This window comes from Salmo salar, chromosome 25 (assembly GCF_965601325.2).
Source record: "Salmo salar chromosome 25, fSalSal1, whole genome shotgun sequence".
Lineage (NCBI taxonomy): Eukaryota > Metazoa > Chordata > Actinopteri > Salmoniformes > Salmonidae > Salmo > Salmo salar.
The window spans coordinates 13,938,654-13,954,561 of record NC_138315.1 but is presented as its reverse complement, the minus strand read 5'-3'; the positions used below and the strand labels follow the sequence as shown (position 1 = coordinate 13,954,561).

Sequence of the window (15,908 nt, the reverse complement as noted above, 5' to 3'; positions counted from 1 at the left end):
AGCCCACGATCTCCAAATCCAGTTGATTCACCTGTGGGATCATCTGAGGGGGTGCTGAGGAGTATTTCTGTCTGTAATAAAACCCTTTTGTGGGAGAAAACTCATTCTAATTGGCTGAGCCTGCCTCCCTAGTGGGTGGGCCTAGCTTCCAAGTGGGTGGGCCTACACCCTCCTGAGCCCCTGCCCAGTCATGTGAAATCCATAGATTAGGGGCCTAATGAATTTATTTCAATTGACTGATTTCCTTATTTGACTGAGTTACAGTTCATATCTTTGAAATTGTTGCATGTTGCGTTTTGTTCAGTATATATAATGACATAACTACAAAAAATATTGTTCAGTACTTCAATAATTTTCACGACACGCATTTCCAGATCCATGTGGAGAATTAAAGTTGAATGTTTCCCTAAAAATACAGAGTATCAAATTCCTACTGCTTTGGGGGAGACGTATACAGTAGACCTACATGTATGTCAACATACTAGCACCATGCCAAGTCCCTGTGTTTTATAAAGACAAGCAAAATAATACAAGTGAAAATTCAAGATTAAATTATTGCTTTATTATACTTAAACCTACATACTGTACAATATCATTTCATAGGTCTAGAGATGTACAATTTCAAAGTAATATCTTAAGACGACGACTGTAAAATGTACCATTCAACTCTAACAAATTAAATATATGATCAAGAGTGGATTCTAGTCCCGTTGCAAACGCCAGTGTCATGTGACATCCAGCCCAGCGCATGTAATTCATGGCGTGGCAACAAAGACATGAATAAACCATGAATTAAGCCTAGAGGTGTTGCATTGGGCAGCCACTGTCTGCTAGTGTCAATTGCTGGAATCACTCTCCGTCTGGCAATGAGAATAAAGGTGGCTCTTCATGTGGTCTTGGGGAACTTCCGCGTTGCAGTAGGCACAGATATCAGGACTGTTGTTGTTGATCTGTTGTTGTGGCTTCGCACTCATGGCCTGTGCTGCTGCTGCTACTGCTACTGCATCACAAAGCTCAGGGCTCCACAGAGGCTACATGGAGGGACAAACACACCACTTATACTCCATTATTCATACACTTTGCATTGCTTACACTCACCCACTTACAGTTGGCCATGTGCTTGGGTCTCCACTGAGGAAAGATCTGTTGCTCCGGGGAATACAAGCAAAGCAGTGTCCCACTTGAACCCGCTTTCTCAACATCTATAGTTCCTGCCCCACTACTTGTACTATTGTAATGCTATACATTTGCTACAGTAGGATTGGAGTAGTTACTTGTTTCTGTCATTGTCAATGCCAGAGGCAACGTTTGTTAGGTTAGAAACAGAGAAATCCAAACAATGAAATGATCCAATAGCAAAGAAATATTCGGCCATCGGTGTAGGTGTTAATCACAACCCAGATACGCGTCTGAACAAAGGTGCATTTCTTCGGTGTAATTTGTAACCAAAAGCCTGGCTAAGCAATACTCAACGAAGAATACATGACAGCTAAAGATCAATGAGGTACACATCCAGCAATATGGGACTTAGATGAGCAAAGAAATGCTGTGTATTATCAAAATACGTAATACATGAATAGATCAAAAATAAAGATTGCTTCTATAATTCTGCATACACGACCTCACAGGGGTGCAGTTGTACTGATAATGGCAGTTATAAAATATACAGTACTTTTGTTTTGACATCAACATGGACTTATATAACCAACTACTAAACTGCATGGCAAAAAAAGCTTTACCATCCAAAACAATTGGTGTGTTTTATGATCATTTGTTACTTCTCAGTTTGCTGATTTTATGTCAATGACAAATAGTAAGGTAGACACATTGTAATAAATATGCAACAAGCATTGTCGTACACATAGGCCTATCACATCTCAACTCACCTCTGTTTTAGCAGGTATACATCTACTGAATCTAACCAATTAATGGCTTTTCCATGTTAGTTTTAAGTTTGACTGGCGCTCTCAACTCGGTAATCAGAGAAAAATTGGCCTTTTGTTCGTGATCAACAACGTTCATTGATATGTTAGGTTGTCTTTCACTACTTATACACTCTCTCTCTCTCTCCCATTCATTTGCCAGAACAAATCAGGTGTTGTGAATTTCCTACATTTACCTGCTGCAAATAAAGGAAAGAGCATATCCCGCGAATCTCACCTGCAGGGGTCCACGCACACTCTCGTGTGAGGGGGAGGTGGGGTGAGAGGGAGATGTAGGATACAGGAATGGGATGGTGAGCTCCATAGACGATTCCTCTATGACTTCTGCCCATTGCCTTGGCATAGACAGGTTAAAGTGTTTCTCTGGAGCGCTGTTCAGGAACTCGTATTCACTGTCTGTGGAAGGGGGGAACTTGACGCTGAGCCTGGTGAGGGAGTCCACTAGGTCCCTGTCCTCTTGGCTGGCACTGCGGGATGCCAGGGACGTGGGCGGGTGCTGGAGTATGACCCCTGGCCTTAAGGCTGAGGGGAAGGGCCTCTCCGCCTGCTCCACGGCCACGTCTGTACACTGAATGGGCATGGAGAACTGCTGCTCTGTCGAATGGCAAACACAAGGCTTTTATCATACTGTTTATGTAACATAATTGACATTCACTTGCAACATTGAGATATTAACTTATGCTATTGAGTAGCGATTAGTTCAAGTAATGATGAATCATCAGGTAATAATGAAAAACGTCGAGAGCCTTCTCCTTGTTTAATTTAATCTTCTAATTTCACACAATAAGTATAATAGGAGCATTTTTTCTTTCATTCCAACTTGTTTTTCATTCAACTAACCAGCACTACATCACAGCATGTGTCTGTGGAATAATGAAACATGTTTATCTGCTTAGTCTATATCCACACAGGTAGGTGGGTGGGCCATGGGTCAATAGGCCAATGAGGCATTAATGTACGGTTCAGCTTAATGTGTTGCTATCTAATTGTGTACAGGAATCAAGCCAAAGCTACAATATATAATTACTAATACAGTGTTATGACATATCCAAAGGAATTGTAAGTCAACATATTTTCTCTATTGTAATTAAATTAGAGTCAAGCTGGACATGAGTTCAGGCCTTGGGTGCCTTTCAACAGGGCTGGAATAATAAGCAATTTCTCCAATCTAAAATGACTATTGTGCGGACTAATATTACCATTTGCCATGTAATTTCCTTTGTAGAATTTTCTCAGGTGATCTTTTTGTCTCCGGGTTAATGTCTGTATCTGCTGGAATTTCCCCTGAAGAGCTTGAAACGCCTCAAGAACATCTTTTCTGAGAGACAAAGAAATACAAGTAAGAAAACTGCTTTTCAGCCAAAAATGAAGTAAAGATACTGGTGACTAATGCACATACTTCTCAAAACTGCTGTTTACAGGTGCTGTGTGTGGTGAAGGTGACACAATCACTGCAGTTTCCATGTTCCCCTTCTGAAAAACAGACACACATGGCATAGAGGACTTACACGGCAAGAGAATATCCACCATTCAAACTAAAAATGATCTGATTATTGTTAATGAATCTACTAAAATGGTTGCTGCCTTGTGATCGATTAGGGAATTATTTCTCAACAATAAAACTGGTGGCTTATAACAGCCTCAGACCCTGAGGTGTGGTGATGTTATCCTCTAGCGCCACCTGTTGATGAAAGACTATATGTGTGTATTCATTCTTTAAAAATTATACATGAGAACGAGTTTTGATTATATTAGAAAATTACAAATTAATATTTTCTCCAAAACACACGTTTTTTTTTTGTTGATTAAGGGGGGAAAATAATGCTTTTGCATTAGTCAAACAGGTTCAGTGAATTTGTTATCCGGCATAAAAATTTGAGCCTGCAACCTTTATTAGAGTGAAGCAACAAGATGAAAGATGACCTATGTCACAGAAAGTGGAGCTATTGTATTGTGCATTGGTATGAGCTGCTATCAGGCCGTGCAGAAACACAATTTGTGAACAACGTATGTGTGTGTGTGGCTGTATGTGTGTGTGTGTGGCTGTATGTGTGTGTGTGTGGCTGTATGTGTGTGTGTGTGTGGCTGTATGTGTGCTCGCTTGTAAAAAAAAAAAAAAGAGAGAGAGAGGATATTGAGCTCATTTGAGAGAAAACAAAAATAAAATAATTATGAGGCAGCAACCGGGGATGCCGTGTTTGCACCCTATCCAGAGCGTGAACCCCTGAATGAGACATGCAGCCCCCTAAATGCAACAAAGTCAAACTTTTTTTTGGGGGGGGGTTATGCTTATTATAATGCTTATTTAACCATTATCCTATTTGTTTAAAATGCTATTTTTACTGCTACAGTGGCAAATATTAAAATAAAAACTTATTTCAAATTAAACAACCACCCCCACAAACACCCCCCCCAGGATACTCCCGCATCTTTTTCAGGTGTCCCTTTTCTTTCTACAAAAAAGGCCCTTCTGTCAGCAAGACGATTCAATTTATTCAGGCTACAAGAGTGTAAACCAAACAACAAATCGGCAAATGTCATTACACTTTTTGGTGTTTTGTAACAGATGTCTCTTTTCATTCATGGTCCCGTGTGGCTCAGTTGGTAGAGCATGGTGTTTGCAACGCCAGGGTTGTGGGTTCGATTCCCACGGGGGACCAGTACGGGAACAAAAAATGTATGAAATGAAATGTATGCATTCACTACTGTAAGTCGCTCTGGATAAGAGCGTCTGCTAAATGACTAAAATGTAAATTCTTCAAATGGCACAGTGCACTGTTTGGATGCTGGAATTATTTTGCAGTGGACGAACATGCGCAAGTAGCCTACTTTTTTAAGTGATTTGTTTGACAATAAGATGAAAATATCATGACTGGTTGTGTTCATGACAATTAAAAAGGAATACATTATTTTTACCGTTAAATGACATGTCTTTCTATATTTACTTATTTTTTTCATACATAGTAGGTCCTGTGAAAAAAATTGACACCCCAAATGTCACAATATAATTCGCACTCTGACCCTATCACATCCTTGCATTTTGCCTATCTGCATCATATTTGTAAACATAAATAAACAACATCTAATTATCCTCTTATGTGGATTGTATTACTAATTGTGTTAAACATGGTTACCAAGTAATGAATCTTCCGGAAGGAGCTGCTTGGGTTGTCAAAGAGATGGTTGGAAGGAGACAGGGTTTCTTCTTCCTGTTTTCTAGGAACAGTCTCACCTTTCACCTCTCCTAACAATCAAATAAGATTTAAAAAAAATAGTATATAATGTAGCAGCCAAACCACAGTCAACACAGGAAGTGTCATTTGCGATGGGAAGTGTACAATGTCCTGAAACAGCAATAATATTTCTTACAGCACAATTTATCTCCAGGGGAACCGAAAATGTAACAGAATGCATGCACATGCCCAATATAGACTACGGTTTTACTGTTTCTTTCACTATAGTTCAACTGTATGGTATAGAATATGTCAGAATAGTATTAAGAAAACAACTATGCTTGTCATTTACCTGAAGGTTGCTTAGTTGCTGCTATCAACTGAACTTTGAGTTTTGAAATCATCTGCTGCTGGTCTTCTATCTGTTTCTGAAGTTTCTCAGTGTGCCGCTCATAATATTCATTCTGCAAAAGTTAACCTTCCATTACATACTAAATCATCAATGTCATCACTTACGAGGTAGGTAGACTTTCCTAGCCTCTAATGTAAATGACTGTAATTACCATGCTACAGCACTTAATTGTATGAAAGCACTGTATCGAAGGCTACGCCACATCGCACTGGATGGAGTTGAAGTCTCATAGGTAAATTTGAAGAGGTAGTTTTCTATCGCAATGATTTAGGTATAATACCGTCTTCTGTAGTTCCCTTTTGGCGCTGTCTCGCTCGATAGAGGCCTGGCGGTAAGCTTCATAGGCCTTGTTGAGCTGGTCTCCGATATTCCTCTCCATGCCGTGCGCTCCACGATCATTACTGACACTGCGGTCATGGGCCCTGTGGCAACATATCACACAACCAATGTTTAGGGGCACAACGCGGCATTAAAGCACATTTTCACATGACTTGCTGTAAAAACAAAGTCCTCCTCGCTAATCATGAAACTGGGGCCAGTGCATACTTCTGTGCATATATATTCATAAAAAAATCCTACAATGTGATTTTCTTGATTTTTTTTCTCATTTTGTCTGTCATAGTTGACGTGTACCTATGATGAAAATTACAGGCCTCTCTCATCTTTTTAAGTGGGAGAAATTGCACAATTGGTGGCTGACTAAATACTTTTTTGCCCCACTGTAGAAAGGTGTGTCCCTTTCCAAATCATGTCCAATCAATTGAATTTACCACAGGTGGACTCCAATGAAGTTGTAGAAACATCTCAAGGAGGATCAATGGAATCAGCATGCACCTGAGTTCAATTTCGATTCTAAAAGCAAATGGTCTAAAACCTTATTTACGTAAGTTATCTGGTTTTTATTTGTAATAAATTAGCAAAAATATTGTGTGTAGATTGAGGAGAGAAAAAAAAAAAAAAACGTATTCTAAAATGGATTAAGGCTGTAATGTAACAAAATGTGGAAAAAGCCAAGGGATCTAAATACTATCCAAATGTATTGTATACACTACCGTTCAAAAGTTTGGAGTCACTCTAGAAATGTCCCGGTCCTTGTTTTTGAAAGAAAATAACAATTTTGAACATTAAAATAACATAAAATTGATCAGAAATACAGTGTAGACATTGTTAATGTTGTAAATGACTATTGTACCTGGAAACGGCAGAATTTTTATGGAATATCTACATAGGCGTACAGAGGCCCATTATCAGCAACCATCACTCCTCTGCTCCAATGGCACGTTGTGTTAGGTAATCCAAGTTTATAATTTTAAAAGGATAATTGATCATTAGAACACCCTTTTGCAATTATGTTAGCACAGCTGAAAACTGTTGGTCTGATTAAAGAAACAATAAGACTGGCCTTCTTCAGACTAGTTGAGTATCTGGAGCATCAGCATTTGTGGGTTCGATTACAGGCTCAAAATGGCCAGAAACAAACACTTACTTCTGAAACTTGTCACTCTATTCTTGTTCGGAGAAATGAAGGCTATTCCAATGCGAGAAATTGCCAAGAAACTGAAGATCTCGTACAATGCTGTGAAATACTCCCTTCACAGAACAGCGCAAACTGTCTCTAACCAGACTAGAAAGAGGAGTGGGAGGCCCCGGTGCACAACTGAGCAAGAGGACAAGTACATTAGAGTGTCTAGTTTGAGAAACAGACGCCTCACAAGTCCTCAACTGGAAGCTTCATTAAATTGTACCCGCAAAACACCAGTCTCATCGTCAACAGTGAAGAGGCGACTCCGGGATGCTGGCCTTCTAGGCAGTTGCAAAGAAAAAGCCATATCTCAGACTGGCCAGTAAAAATAAATGATTAAGATGGGCAAAAGAACACAGACACTGGATAGAGGAACTCTGCATAGAAGGCCAGCATCCCGGAGTCGCCTCTTCTCTGTTCACGTTGAGACTGGTGTTTCAGGATTGGTGGGTCCCCTGTGGGATGGTTGAGCTAACGTAGGCTAATGCAATTAGCATGAGGGTGTAAGTAACAAGAACATTTCCCAGGACATAGACATATCTGAAATTGGCAGAAAGCTTAAATTCTTGTTAATCTTATGGCACTGTCCAAAAAAGTATGATCTTTGTCCCCATGTGCAGTTGCAAACCATAGTCTGTCTTTTTTATGGCGGTTTTGGAGCAGTGGCTTTTTCCTTGCTGAGCAGCCTTTCAGGGTATGTCAATATAGGAGTCGTTTTACTGTGGCTATAGATACACTTGTACCTGTTTCCTCCAGCATCTTCACAAGGTCCTTTGCTGTTGTTCTGGGATTGATTTGCACTTTTCGCACCAAAGTACGTTCACCTCTAGGAGACAGAACGCATCTCCTTCCTGAGCGGTATGACGGCTGTGTGGTACAATGGTTTTGTATACTTGCGTACTATTGTTTATACAGATGAACGTGGTACCTTCAGGCATTTGGAAATTGCTCCCAAGGATGAACCAGACTTGTGGAGGTCTACAATTTGTTTTCTGAGGTCTTGGCTAAATTCTTTTGATTTTCCCATGATGTCAAGCAAAGAGGCACTGAGTTTGAAGGTAGGCCTTGAAATACATCAACAGGTACACCTCCAATTGACTCAAATGATGTCAATTAGCCTATCAGAAGCTTCCAAAGCCATGACATAATTTTCTGGAATTTCTCAAGCTGTTTAAAGGCACAGTCAAACTTAGTGTATGTATACTTCTGACCCACTGGAATTGTGATACAGTGAATTATAAGTGAAATAATCTGTCTGTTAACAATTGTTGGAAACATTACTTGTGTCATGCACAAAGTAGATGTCCTAACCGACTTGGAAAACTATAGTTTGTTAACAAGAAATGTGTGGAGTGGTTGAAAAACTAGTTTTAATGACTCCAACCTAAGTGTATGTAAACTTCCGACTTCAACTGTAGATAATCCATAAAAATAAAAAGAATCTGCCGTTTCCAGCTACAATAGTCATTTACAACATTACCAATGTCTACACTGTACCTCTGATCAATTTGATGTTATTTTAATGGACAAAATAATTTGCTTTTCTTTCAAAACAAGGAAATGTCTAAGTGTGTGTGTGTGTGTGTGTGTGTGTGTGTGTGTGTGTATGTATGTGTATATATATATATATATATATATATATATATATATATATATATATATATACACATACATACATACACCCACAAAAAATAAAATGCAACAATTTGAAAGATTTTACTGAGTTACAGTTTATATAAGGAAAATCTGTCAATTTAAATTATTTCATTAGGCCCTAATCTATGGATTTCACATGACTGGGAATACAGATATGCATCTGTTGGTCACAGATATCTTAAAAAAAAAAAAAAACAAGGGCCTCACAATGGGCCCCAGGATCTCGTCACAGAATTTTTGTGCATTCAAATTGCCATCGATAAAATGCAATTGTGTTAGTTATCCGTAGCTTATGCCAGCCCATACCATAATGCCACCACCACCACCACCACCACCACCACCACCACCATAGCAAACCGCTCACCCACACAATGTCATACACATGGTCTGCGGTTGTGAGGCCAGTTGGACGTACTGACAAATTCTCTAAAACAACATCGGTGGCGACTTACGGTAGAAAAATGTACATTAAATTCTCTGGCAACAGCTCTGGTGGACATTCCTGCAGTTAGCATGTCAATTGCACGCTCCCTCAAAACTTGAGAAATTTTTGTGGCCTTTTATTGTCCACAGCACAAGGTGCACCTGTGTAATAATCATGCTGTTTAAACAGCTTGTTGATATGCCACACCTGTCAGGTAGATGGATTATTTTGGAAAAGGAGAAATGCTCACTAACAAGGGTGTAAACAAATGTGTGCACAAAATGTGAGAGCAATAACCTTTTTGTGCATATGGAACATTTCTGGGATATTTTATTTCAGCTCATGAACCATGGGACCAACACTTTACATGTTGTATTTTTGTTCAGTATACAGTGAGGGAAAAAAGTATTTGATCCCCTGCTGATTTTGTACGTTTGCCCACTGACAAAGAAATGATCAGTCTATACTTTTAATGGTAGGTTTATTTGAACAGTGAGAGACAGAATAACAACAAAAAAATCCAGAAAAACCATGTCAAAAATGTTATAAATGGATTTGCATTTTAATGAGGGAAATAAGTATTTGACCCCTCTGCAAAACATGACTTAGTACTTGGTGGCAAAACCCTCGTTGGCAATCACAGAGGTCAGACGTTTCTTGTAGTTGGCCACCAGGTTTGCACACATCTCAGGAGGGATTTTATCCCACTCCTCTTTGCAGATCTTCTCCAAGTCATTAAGGTTTCGAGGCTGACGTTTGGCAACTCAAACCTTCAGCTCCCTCCACAGATATTCTATGGGATTAAGGTCTGGAGACTGGCTAGGCCACTCCAGGACCTTAATGTTCTTCTTCTTGAGCCACTCCTTTGTTGCCTTAGCCGTGTGTTTTGGGTCATTGTCATGCTGGAATACCCATCCACGACCCATTTTCAATGCCCTGGCTGAGGGAAGGAGGTTCTCACCCAAGATTTGACGGTACATGGCCCCGTCTATCGTCCCTTTGATGCGGTGAAGTTGTCCTGTCCCCTTAGCAGAAAAACACCCCCAAAGCATAATGTTTCCACCTCCATGTTTGACGGTGGGGATGGTGTTCTTGGGGTCATAGGCAGCATTCCTCCTCCTCCAAACACGGCGAGTTGAGTTGATGCCAAAGAGCTCCATTTTGGTCTCATCTGACCACAACACTTTCACCCAGTTGTCCTCTGAATCATTCAGATGTTCATTGGCAAACTTCAGACGGGCATGTATATGTGCTTTCTTGAGCAGGGGGACCTTGCGGGCGCTGCAGGATTTCAGTCCTTCACGGCGTAGTGTGTTACCAATTGTTTTCTTGGTGTCTATGGTCCCAGCTGCCTTGAGATCATTGACAAGATCCTCCCATGTAGTTCTGGGCTGATTCCTCACTATTCTCATGATCATTGCAACTCCATGAGGTGAGATCTTGCATGGAGCCCCAGGCCGAGGGACAGTTCTTTTGTGTTTCTTCCATTTGCGAATAATCGCACCAACTGTTGTCACCTTCTCACCAAGCTGCTTGGCGATGGTCTTGTAGCCCATTCCAGCCTTGTGTAGGTCTACAATCTTGTCCCTGACATCCTTGGAGAGCTCTTTGGTCTTGGCCATGGTGGATAGTTTGGAATCTGATTGATTGATTGCTTCTGTGGACAGGTGTCTTTTATACAGGTAACAAACTGAGATTAGGAGCACTCCCTTTAAGAGTGTTTTTGTTGTTATTCTGTCTCTCACTGTTCACATAAACCTACCATTAAAATTATAGACTGATCATTTCTTTGTCAGTGGGCAAATGTACAAAATTAGCAGGGGATCAAATACTTTTTTCCCTCACTGTACATCTATATATACACACACAGTACCTGTCAAAAGTTTGGACACACCAACTCATTCAAGCATTTTTCTTTATTTTACTATTTTCTACATTGTAGAATAATAGTGAAGACATCAAAACTATGAAATAACACATATGGAATCATGTAGTAACAAGAAAAAGTGTTAAACAAATCAAAATATATTTCAGATACTTCAAAGTAGCCACCCTTTGCCTTGATGACAGCTTTGCACACTCTTGGCATTCTCTCAACCAGCTTCACCTGGAATGCTTTTCCAACAGCCTTGAAGGAGTTCCCACATATGCTGAGCACTTGTTGGCCACTTTTCCTTCACTCCGCAGTCCAACTCATCCCAAACCATCTCAATTTGGTTGAGGTCGGGTGATTGTAGAGGCCAGGTCATCTGATGCAGCACTCCATCGCTCTCCTTTTTGGTCAAATAGCCCTTACAGAGCCTGGAGGTGTGTTGGGTCATTGTCCTGTTGAAAAACAAATGATTGTCCCACCAAATGCAAACAAGATGGGAAGGCATATCGCTGCAGAATGCTGTGGTAGCCATACTGGTTAAGTGTGCCTTGAATTCTAAATAAACCACAGACAGTGTCACCAACAAAGCACCCCCATACCATCACACCTCCTCCATGCTTCACAGTGGGAACCACACATATAGAGATCATCCATTCACCTACTCTGTGTCTCACAAAGACATGGCAGTTGGAAACAAAAATCTCAAATTTGGACACATCAGACCAAAGGACAGATTTCCACTGATATAATGTCAATTGCTCGTGTTTCTTGGCCCAATCAAGTCTATTCTTCTTATTGGTAGTGGTTTCTTTGCAGCAATTCGACCACGAAGGCCTGATTCACGCAGTCTCCTCTCAACAGTTGATGTTGAGATGTGTCTGTTACTTAAAGTCTGTGAAGCATTTATTTGGGCTGCAATTTCTAAGGCTGGTAACTCTAATTAACTTATTCTCTGCAGCAGTGGTAACTCTGGGTCTTCCTTTCCTGTGGCGGTCCTGAGGAGAGCCAGTTTCATCATAGCACTTGATGGTTTATGCGAATGCACTTGAAGAATCTTTCAAAGTTCTTCACATTTTCCGGATTGACTGACCTTCATATCTTAAAGTAATGATGGACTGTTGTTTCTCTTTGCTTATTTGAGCTGTTGCCATAATATGGACTTGGTATTTACCAAATAGGGCTATCTTCTGTATACCACCCATACCTTGTCACAACACAACTGATTTGCTCAAACGCATTAAGAAGAAAATCCACAAATTAACTTTTAACAAGCCACACCTGTTAATTGAAATGTATTCCAGGTGACTACCACATGAAGTTGGTTGAGAGAATGCCAAGAGTGTGCAAAGCTGTCATCAAGGCAAAGGGTGGGTACTTTGAAGAATCTCAAATATATTTTGATTTGTTTAACACTTTTTTGGTTACTACATGATTCCATGTGTGTTATTTCATAGTTTTGATGTCTTCACCATTATTAGACAATAGTAAAAATAAAGAAAAATCCTGGAATGAGTAGGTGTGTCCAAACTTGACTGGTACTGTATGTATGTATGTATGTATGTATGTATGTATGTATGTATGTATGTATGTAGTGCCTTTGGAAAGTATTCAGACCCCTTGAATTTTTGTGCATTTTGTTATGTTACACCTTTATTCTAAAATGGATTAAAAAAAAAAAAATCCTCAGCAGTCTACACACAATACCCCATAATAACTAAGCGAAAACAGGTTTAGGAATTTTTGCAAATGTATTACAAATAAAACAGAAATACCTTATTTACACAAGTATTCAGACCCTTTGCTATGAAACTCAAAATTGAGCTCAGGTGCATCCTGTTTCCGTTGATCATCCTTGAGACGTTAATACAACTTGATTGGAATCCACCTGTGGTAAATTCAATTGATTGGACATAATTTGGAAACACACACACCTGTCTATATAAGGTCCCACAGTTGAGAGTGCATGTCAGAGCAAACCATGCCATGAGGTTGAAGGAATTGTCTGTAGAGAAACTCCCCAAATACAAGTGTGCCAAGCTTGTAGCGTCATACCCAAGACTCGAGGCTGTAATTGCTGCCAAAGGTGCTTCAACAAAGTACTGAGTAAAGGGTCTGAATACCTATCTAAATGTGTTAACGTTTATTTTCTTTAAAAAAAAATGTTTTTGCTTTGTCATTATGGGGTATAGTATGTAGATTGAGGGAGGATTTCTTTTTATTTTTTTTATTCCATTTTAGAATACGGCTGTAACGTAACAAAATGTGGGAAAGAGTCAAGGGATCTGAATATTTCCAAATGCACTGTATATGTATATTTGTTTATAGCGGACCCCTGCAGTATGGACCCCCGGTTAAATACCCCTGACCTAAACTGTGAAGCTTTGACATCTCTAATGCTTTTCGGTTGGGTATTGTTTTTCTGGGTGTCCTGAATCTTTTTCTTCATTTATTTTATTATTATTTATTTTTTTACTTCTGAATTTACAATGAATAATGAGCATGATAATGTTCTCTATCTAGTAATTTACTTTAAACACACTCAAGCTTAAAACAGTCATTGTATGTCGCTGGTTGCAGACCAAGTAGCACGATATGCAGCCAGTAGATCTGACCCAGAAAGTCTTCCTGTGTAGATTTAAAACACCAAAGTGTGAGATATGGCTTGGAAAATGTACCTCAATCCAGGGTTGAGAAATGCGTTGTACCCCAAATTGTCCCATTATCCCACCTGTTCCACTTAGAGGTGTGAACGACTGCTAGACAATTCGGAGTACAACGCATTTCTCATCCCTGGATTGAAGTATATTTTCTGAGCCATATCTCGCGCCAGCTCCGCTGTGTCTTAATTTAAACAGGAAACCTGTCCGACCCTAGTGCAGCTGTAAACAAGCGGGCCAAATCTGCTGGCTACATGACATGAAGATTACACCGTAGACTGAAGCAGCCAGATAGTTCTACATTTCTAGCAACATTCTATCAAGCACGAACTGGCTACATAGAACGTTGACATTCATAAGTAAGAGTACGAAATTGGTACGGTACAGTTCTGTTTTGTCGTATTAAATGTCAATAGTTAGATATAATCAGATATTGCCTAGTTCAGTTCTCCCTCAACTTTGGTATCTGAATGTAGCCTATAATAGCAGTATCTTACCTTCATTCGAAAATAGCCAAACTATTGTTTTGATACTGCGACAGCTTCTTATTCTTCGAGTGGCCTATATGTACGACGTGCGGGAGAGGATATGGTGTATTTCGAACAAATGTACATTTGACATGTTTTATAACGCGTTGGGAACTTCCCTCGGGGAATCCCCCGCGCCTGTTAGACTTCCGCCTTGATGGACTCTGACCAATCAACTTTGAGGTACTAAATTCGTGCTAGGTGGTTTAGCAAATTGAGGGTTCTTCTTGCTGCCTACACTTCTGCAATGATGTGCATGTAAAAAGTAATCCGATAAAACAAAGTTAAGTGGCAGAAAAATGTGTTGCATTTACTGTGACCTTCGCGGATAAGTGTTTTCTCACACTGTTAAGCATAGCTAGCTAAATTAATCAGAACCCAACATTTCAGCCCTCGATGTTGGTGTGAAATGTGTTTTGCACAAATTGTGGTGAACACTTACTGGTCTCTGACAGATATTTTACTATAAACTATGTCAACACATGCTCTTTGCAAAGAAAATATCACTAGCTGAGCTATTCTTATGTCTATGCACTAGGCCTTATTAATTTAGTACACTTTATAGTGTTATTTGAATGATTCTGAAAGATGTACAGTAGGGGCATGCAACTGTGTACTGTAGCCTACAGCAAATATCTGATTTCATTGCACAAACATAGCACACAGATACATATCAACATCTTTCTGTGCTGTATCTGGAAGATATAAGCCTAATCTTATTTTCCCACAATATGCAATCACACATGTATTACCATGTAATAATGAAAATGCAATCATAAGGATGTTTGCTGTTTCACACTTATCATTGAAATAGTTTATTTGTGCAGAATAAAGTGCAACGTGAAATTGGGACGGCAGGTAGCCTAGTGGTTAGAGCATTGGGCCAATAACCGAAAGATTACACATCTGTCGATGTGCCCTTGAGCAAGGCAATTAACCCTAATTATCTCCAGGGGCACCGTATTACTATGTGTGACCCTGTAAAACAACACATTTCACTGCAACTATCCGGTGTACAGTATGTGACAGTACATCTAAGTCCAATAGTGACCAACAGAGGGCAGCTACACTCTTAGAAAAAATGGTTCCAAAAAGGTTCTTTGCGGAGGGATAGGGTTCTACCAAGAACTGTTTTGATCTGGAAATCCCTTTTTGGAAGACAAGGGTTCTTTGTAAGGCAAAGGGTTCTACCGAGAACCTTTAATATCCTAAGAACCCTTTTTTGGAGGAAAGGGTTCTTTGATAATACTTTGGAAGGCAAGAAGGGTTCTACATAGAACAATGTATCATATTTCCTAGAGTGCTCTACTGCCAGGTGATTTTCAGAATTGTTTGTTTTAATATCTATGTTGTTGCATGTACATCGATTGGTTGATTAATTGTATGCTACACAAAAATATACCTCCCTAAAATATAAACGCAACATGCAACAATTTCAAAGATTGTACTGAGTTACAATTCATGAGGAAATCAGTCAATTGAAATATATTAATTAGGTCCTAATCTATGGATTTCACATGACTGGGAATACAGATATGCATCTGTTGGTCACAGATACCTTACAAAAATGGGCCTCACAATGGGCCAAAGGATATCGTCACGGTATTTTTGTGCCGTCAAATTGCCATTGATAAAATGCAATTGTGTTAGTTGTCCGTAGCTTATGACAGCCCATACCATAACACCACCACCACTCTGTTCACAACATTGGCATCAGCAAA

General features: G+C 39.7%; 1 protein-coding gene across 3 annotated transcripts; it reads right to left on the bottom strand.

The window, feature by feature from the left end:
• Positions 1–540: 540 nt before the first annotated feature.
• tank (TRAF family member-associated NFKB activator) lies at positions 541–14,334 on the bottom strand. Of its 3 annotated transcripts, none has more exons than XM_045707634.1 (9): positions 14,158–14,326; positions 6,581–6,619; positions 5,809–5,950; positions 5,469–5,580; positions 5,078–5,187; positions 3,343–3,416; positions 3,143–3,261; positions 2,161–2,537; positions 541–1,031 (listed from the first exon to the last, which is right to left on the bottom strand). In XM_045707634.1, exons 3-9 carry the CDS (start codon positions 5,905–5,907, stop codon positions 837–839), a joined length of 1,086 nt encoding a protein of 361 aa, XP_045563590.1. In that variant the 5' UTR covers positions 5,908–5,950; positions 6,581–6,619; positions 14,158–14,326; the 3' UTR covers positions 541–836. The 3 variants fall into 3 exon arrangements, with proteins under 3 accessions (XP_045563590.1, XP_082825030.1, XP_014028629.2); XM_082968904.1 differs by lacking the exon at positions 14,158–14,326 and adding an exon at positions 6,721–6,811; XM_014173154.3 differs by lacking the exon at positions 6,581–6,619 and having other exon boundaries at positions 14,158–14,334.
• Positions 14,335–15,908: the final 1,574 nt, after the last annotated feature.

What these genes read in the sequence shown, in the direction of transcription:
- tank (XM_014173154.3), bottom strand. Translation starts at nt 5,907, where the DNA reads ATGGAGAGGAATATCGGAGACCAGCTCAACAAGGCCTATGAAGCTTAC. An exon ending in AGCAACTAAGCAACCTTCAG is followed by an intron (nt 5,188 to 5,468) that starts GTAAATGACAAG and finishes TTTGATTGTTAG; the next exon opens with GAGAGGTGAAAGGTGAGACT. An exon ending in GTAAACAGCAGTTTTGAGAA is followed by an intron (nt 3,262 to 3,342) that starts GTATGTGCATTA and finishes TTTGTCTCTCAG; the next exon opens with AAAAGATGTTCTTGAGGCGT.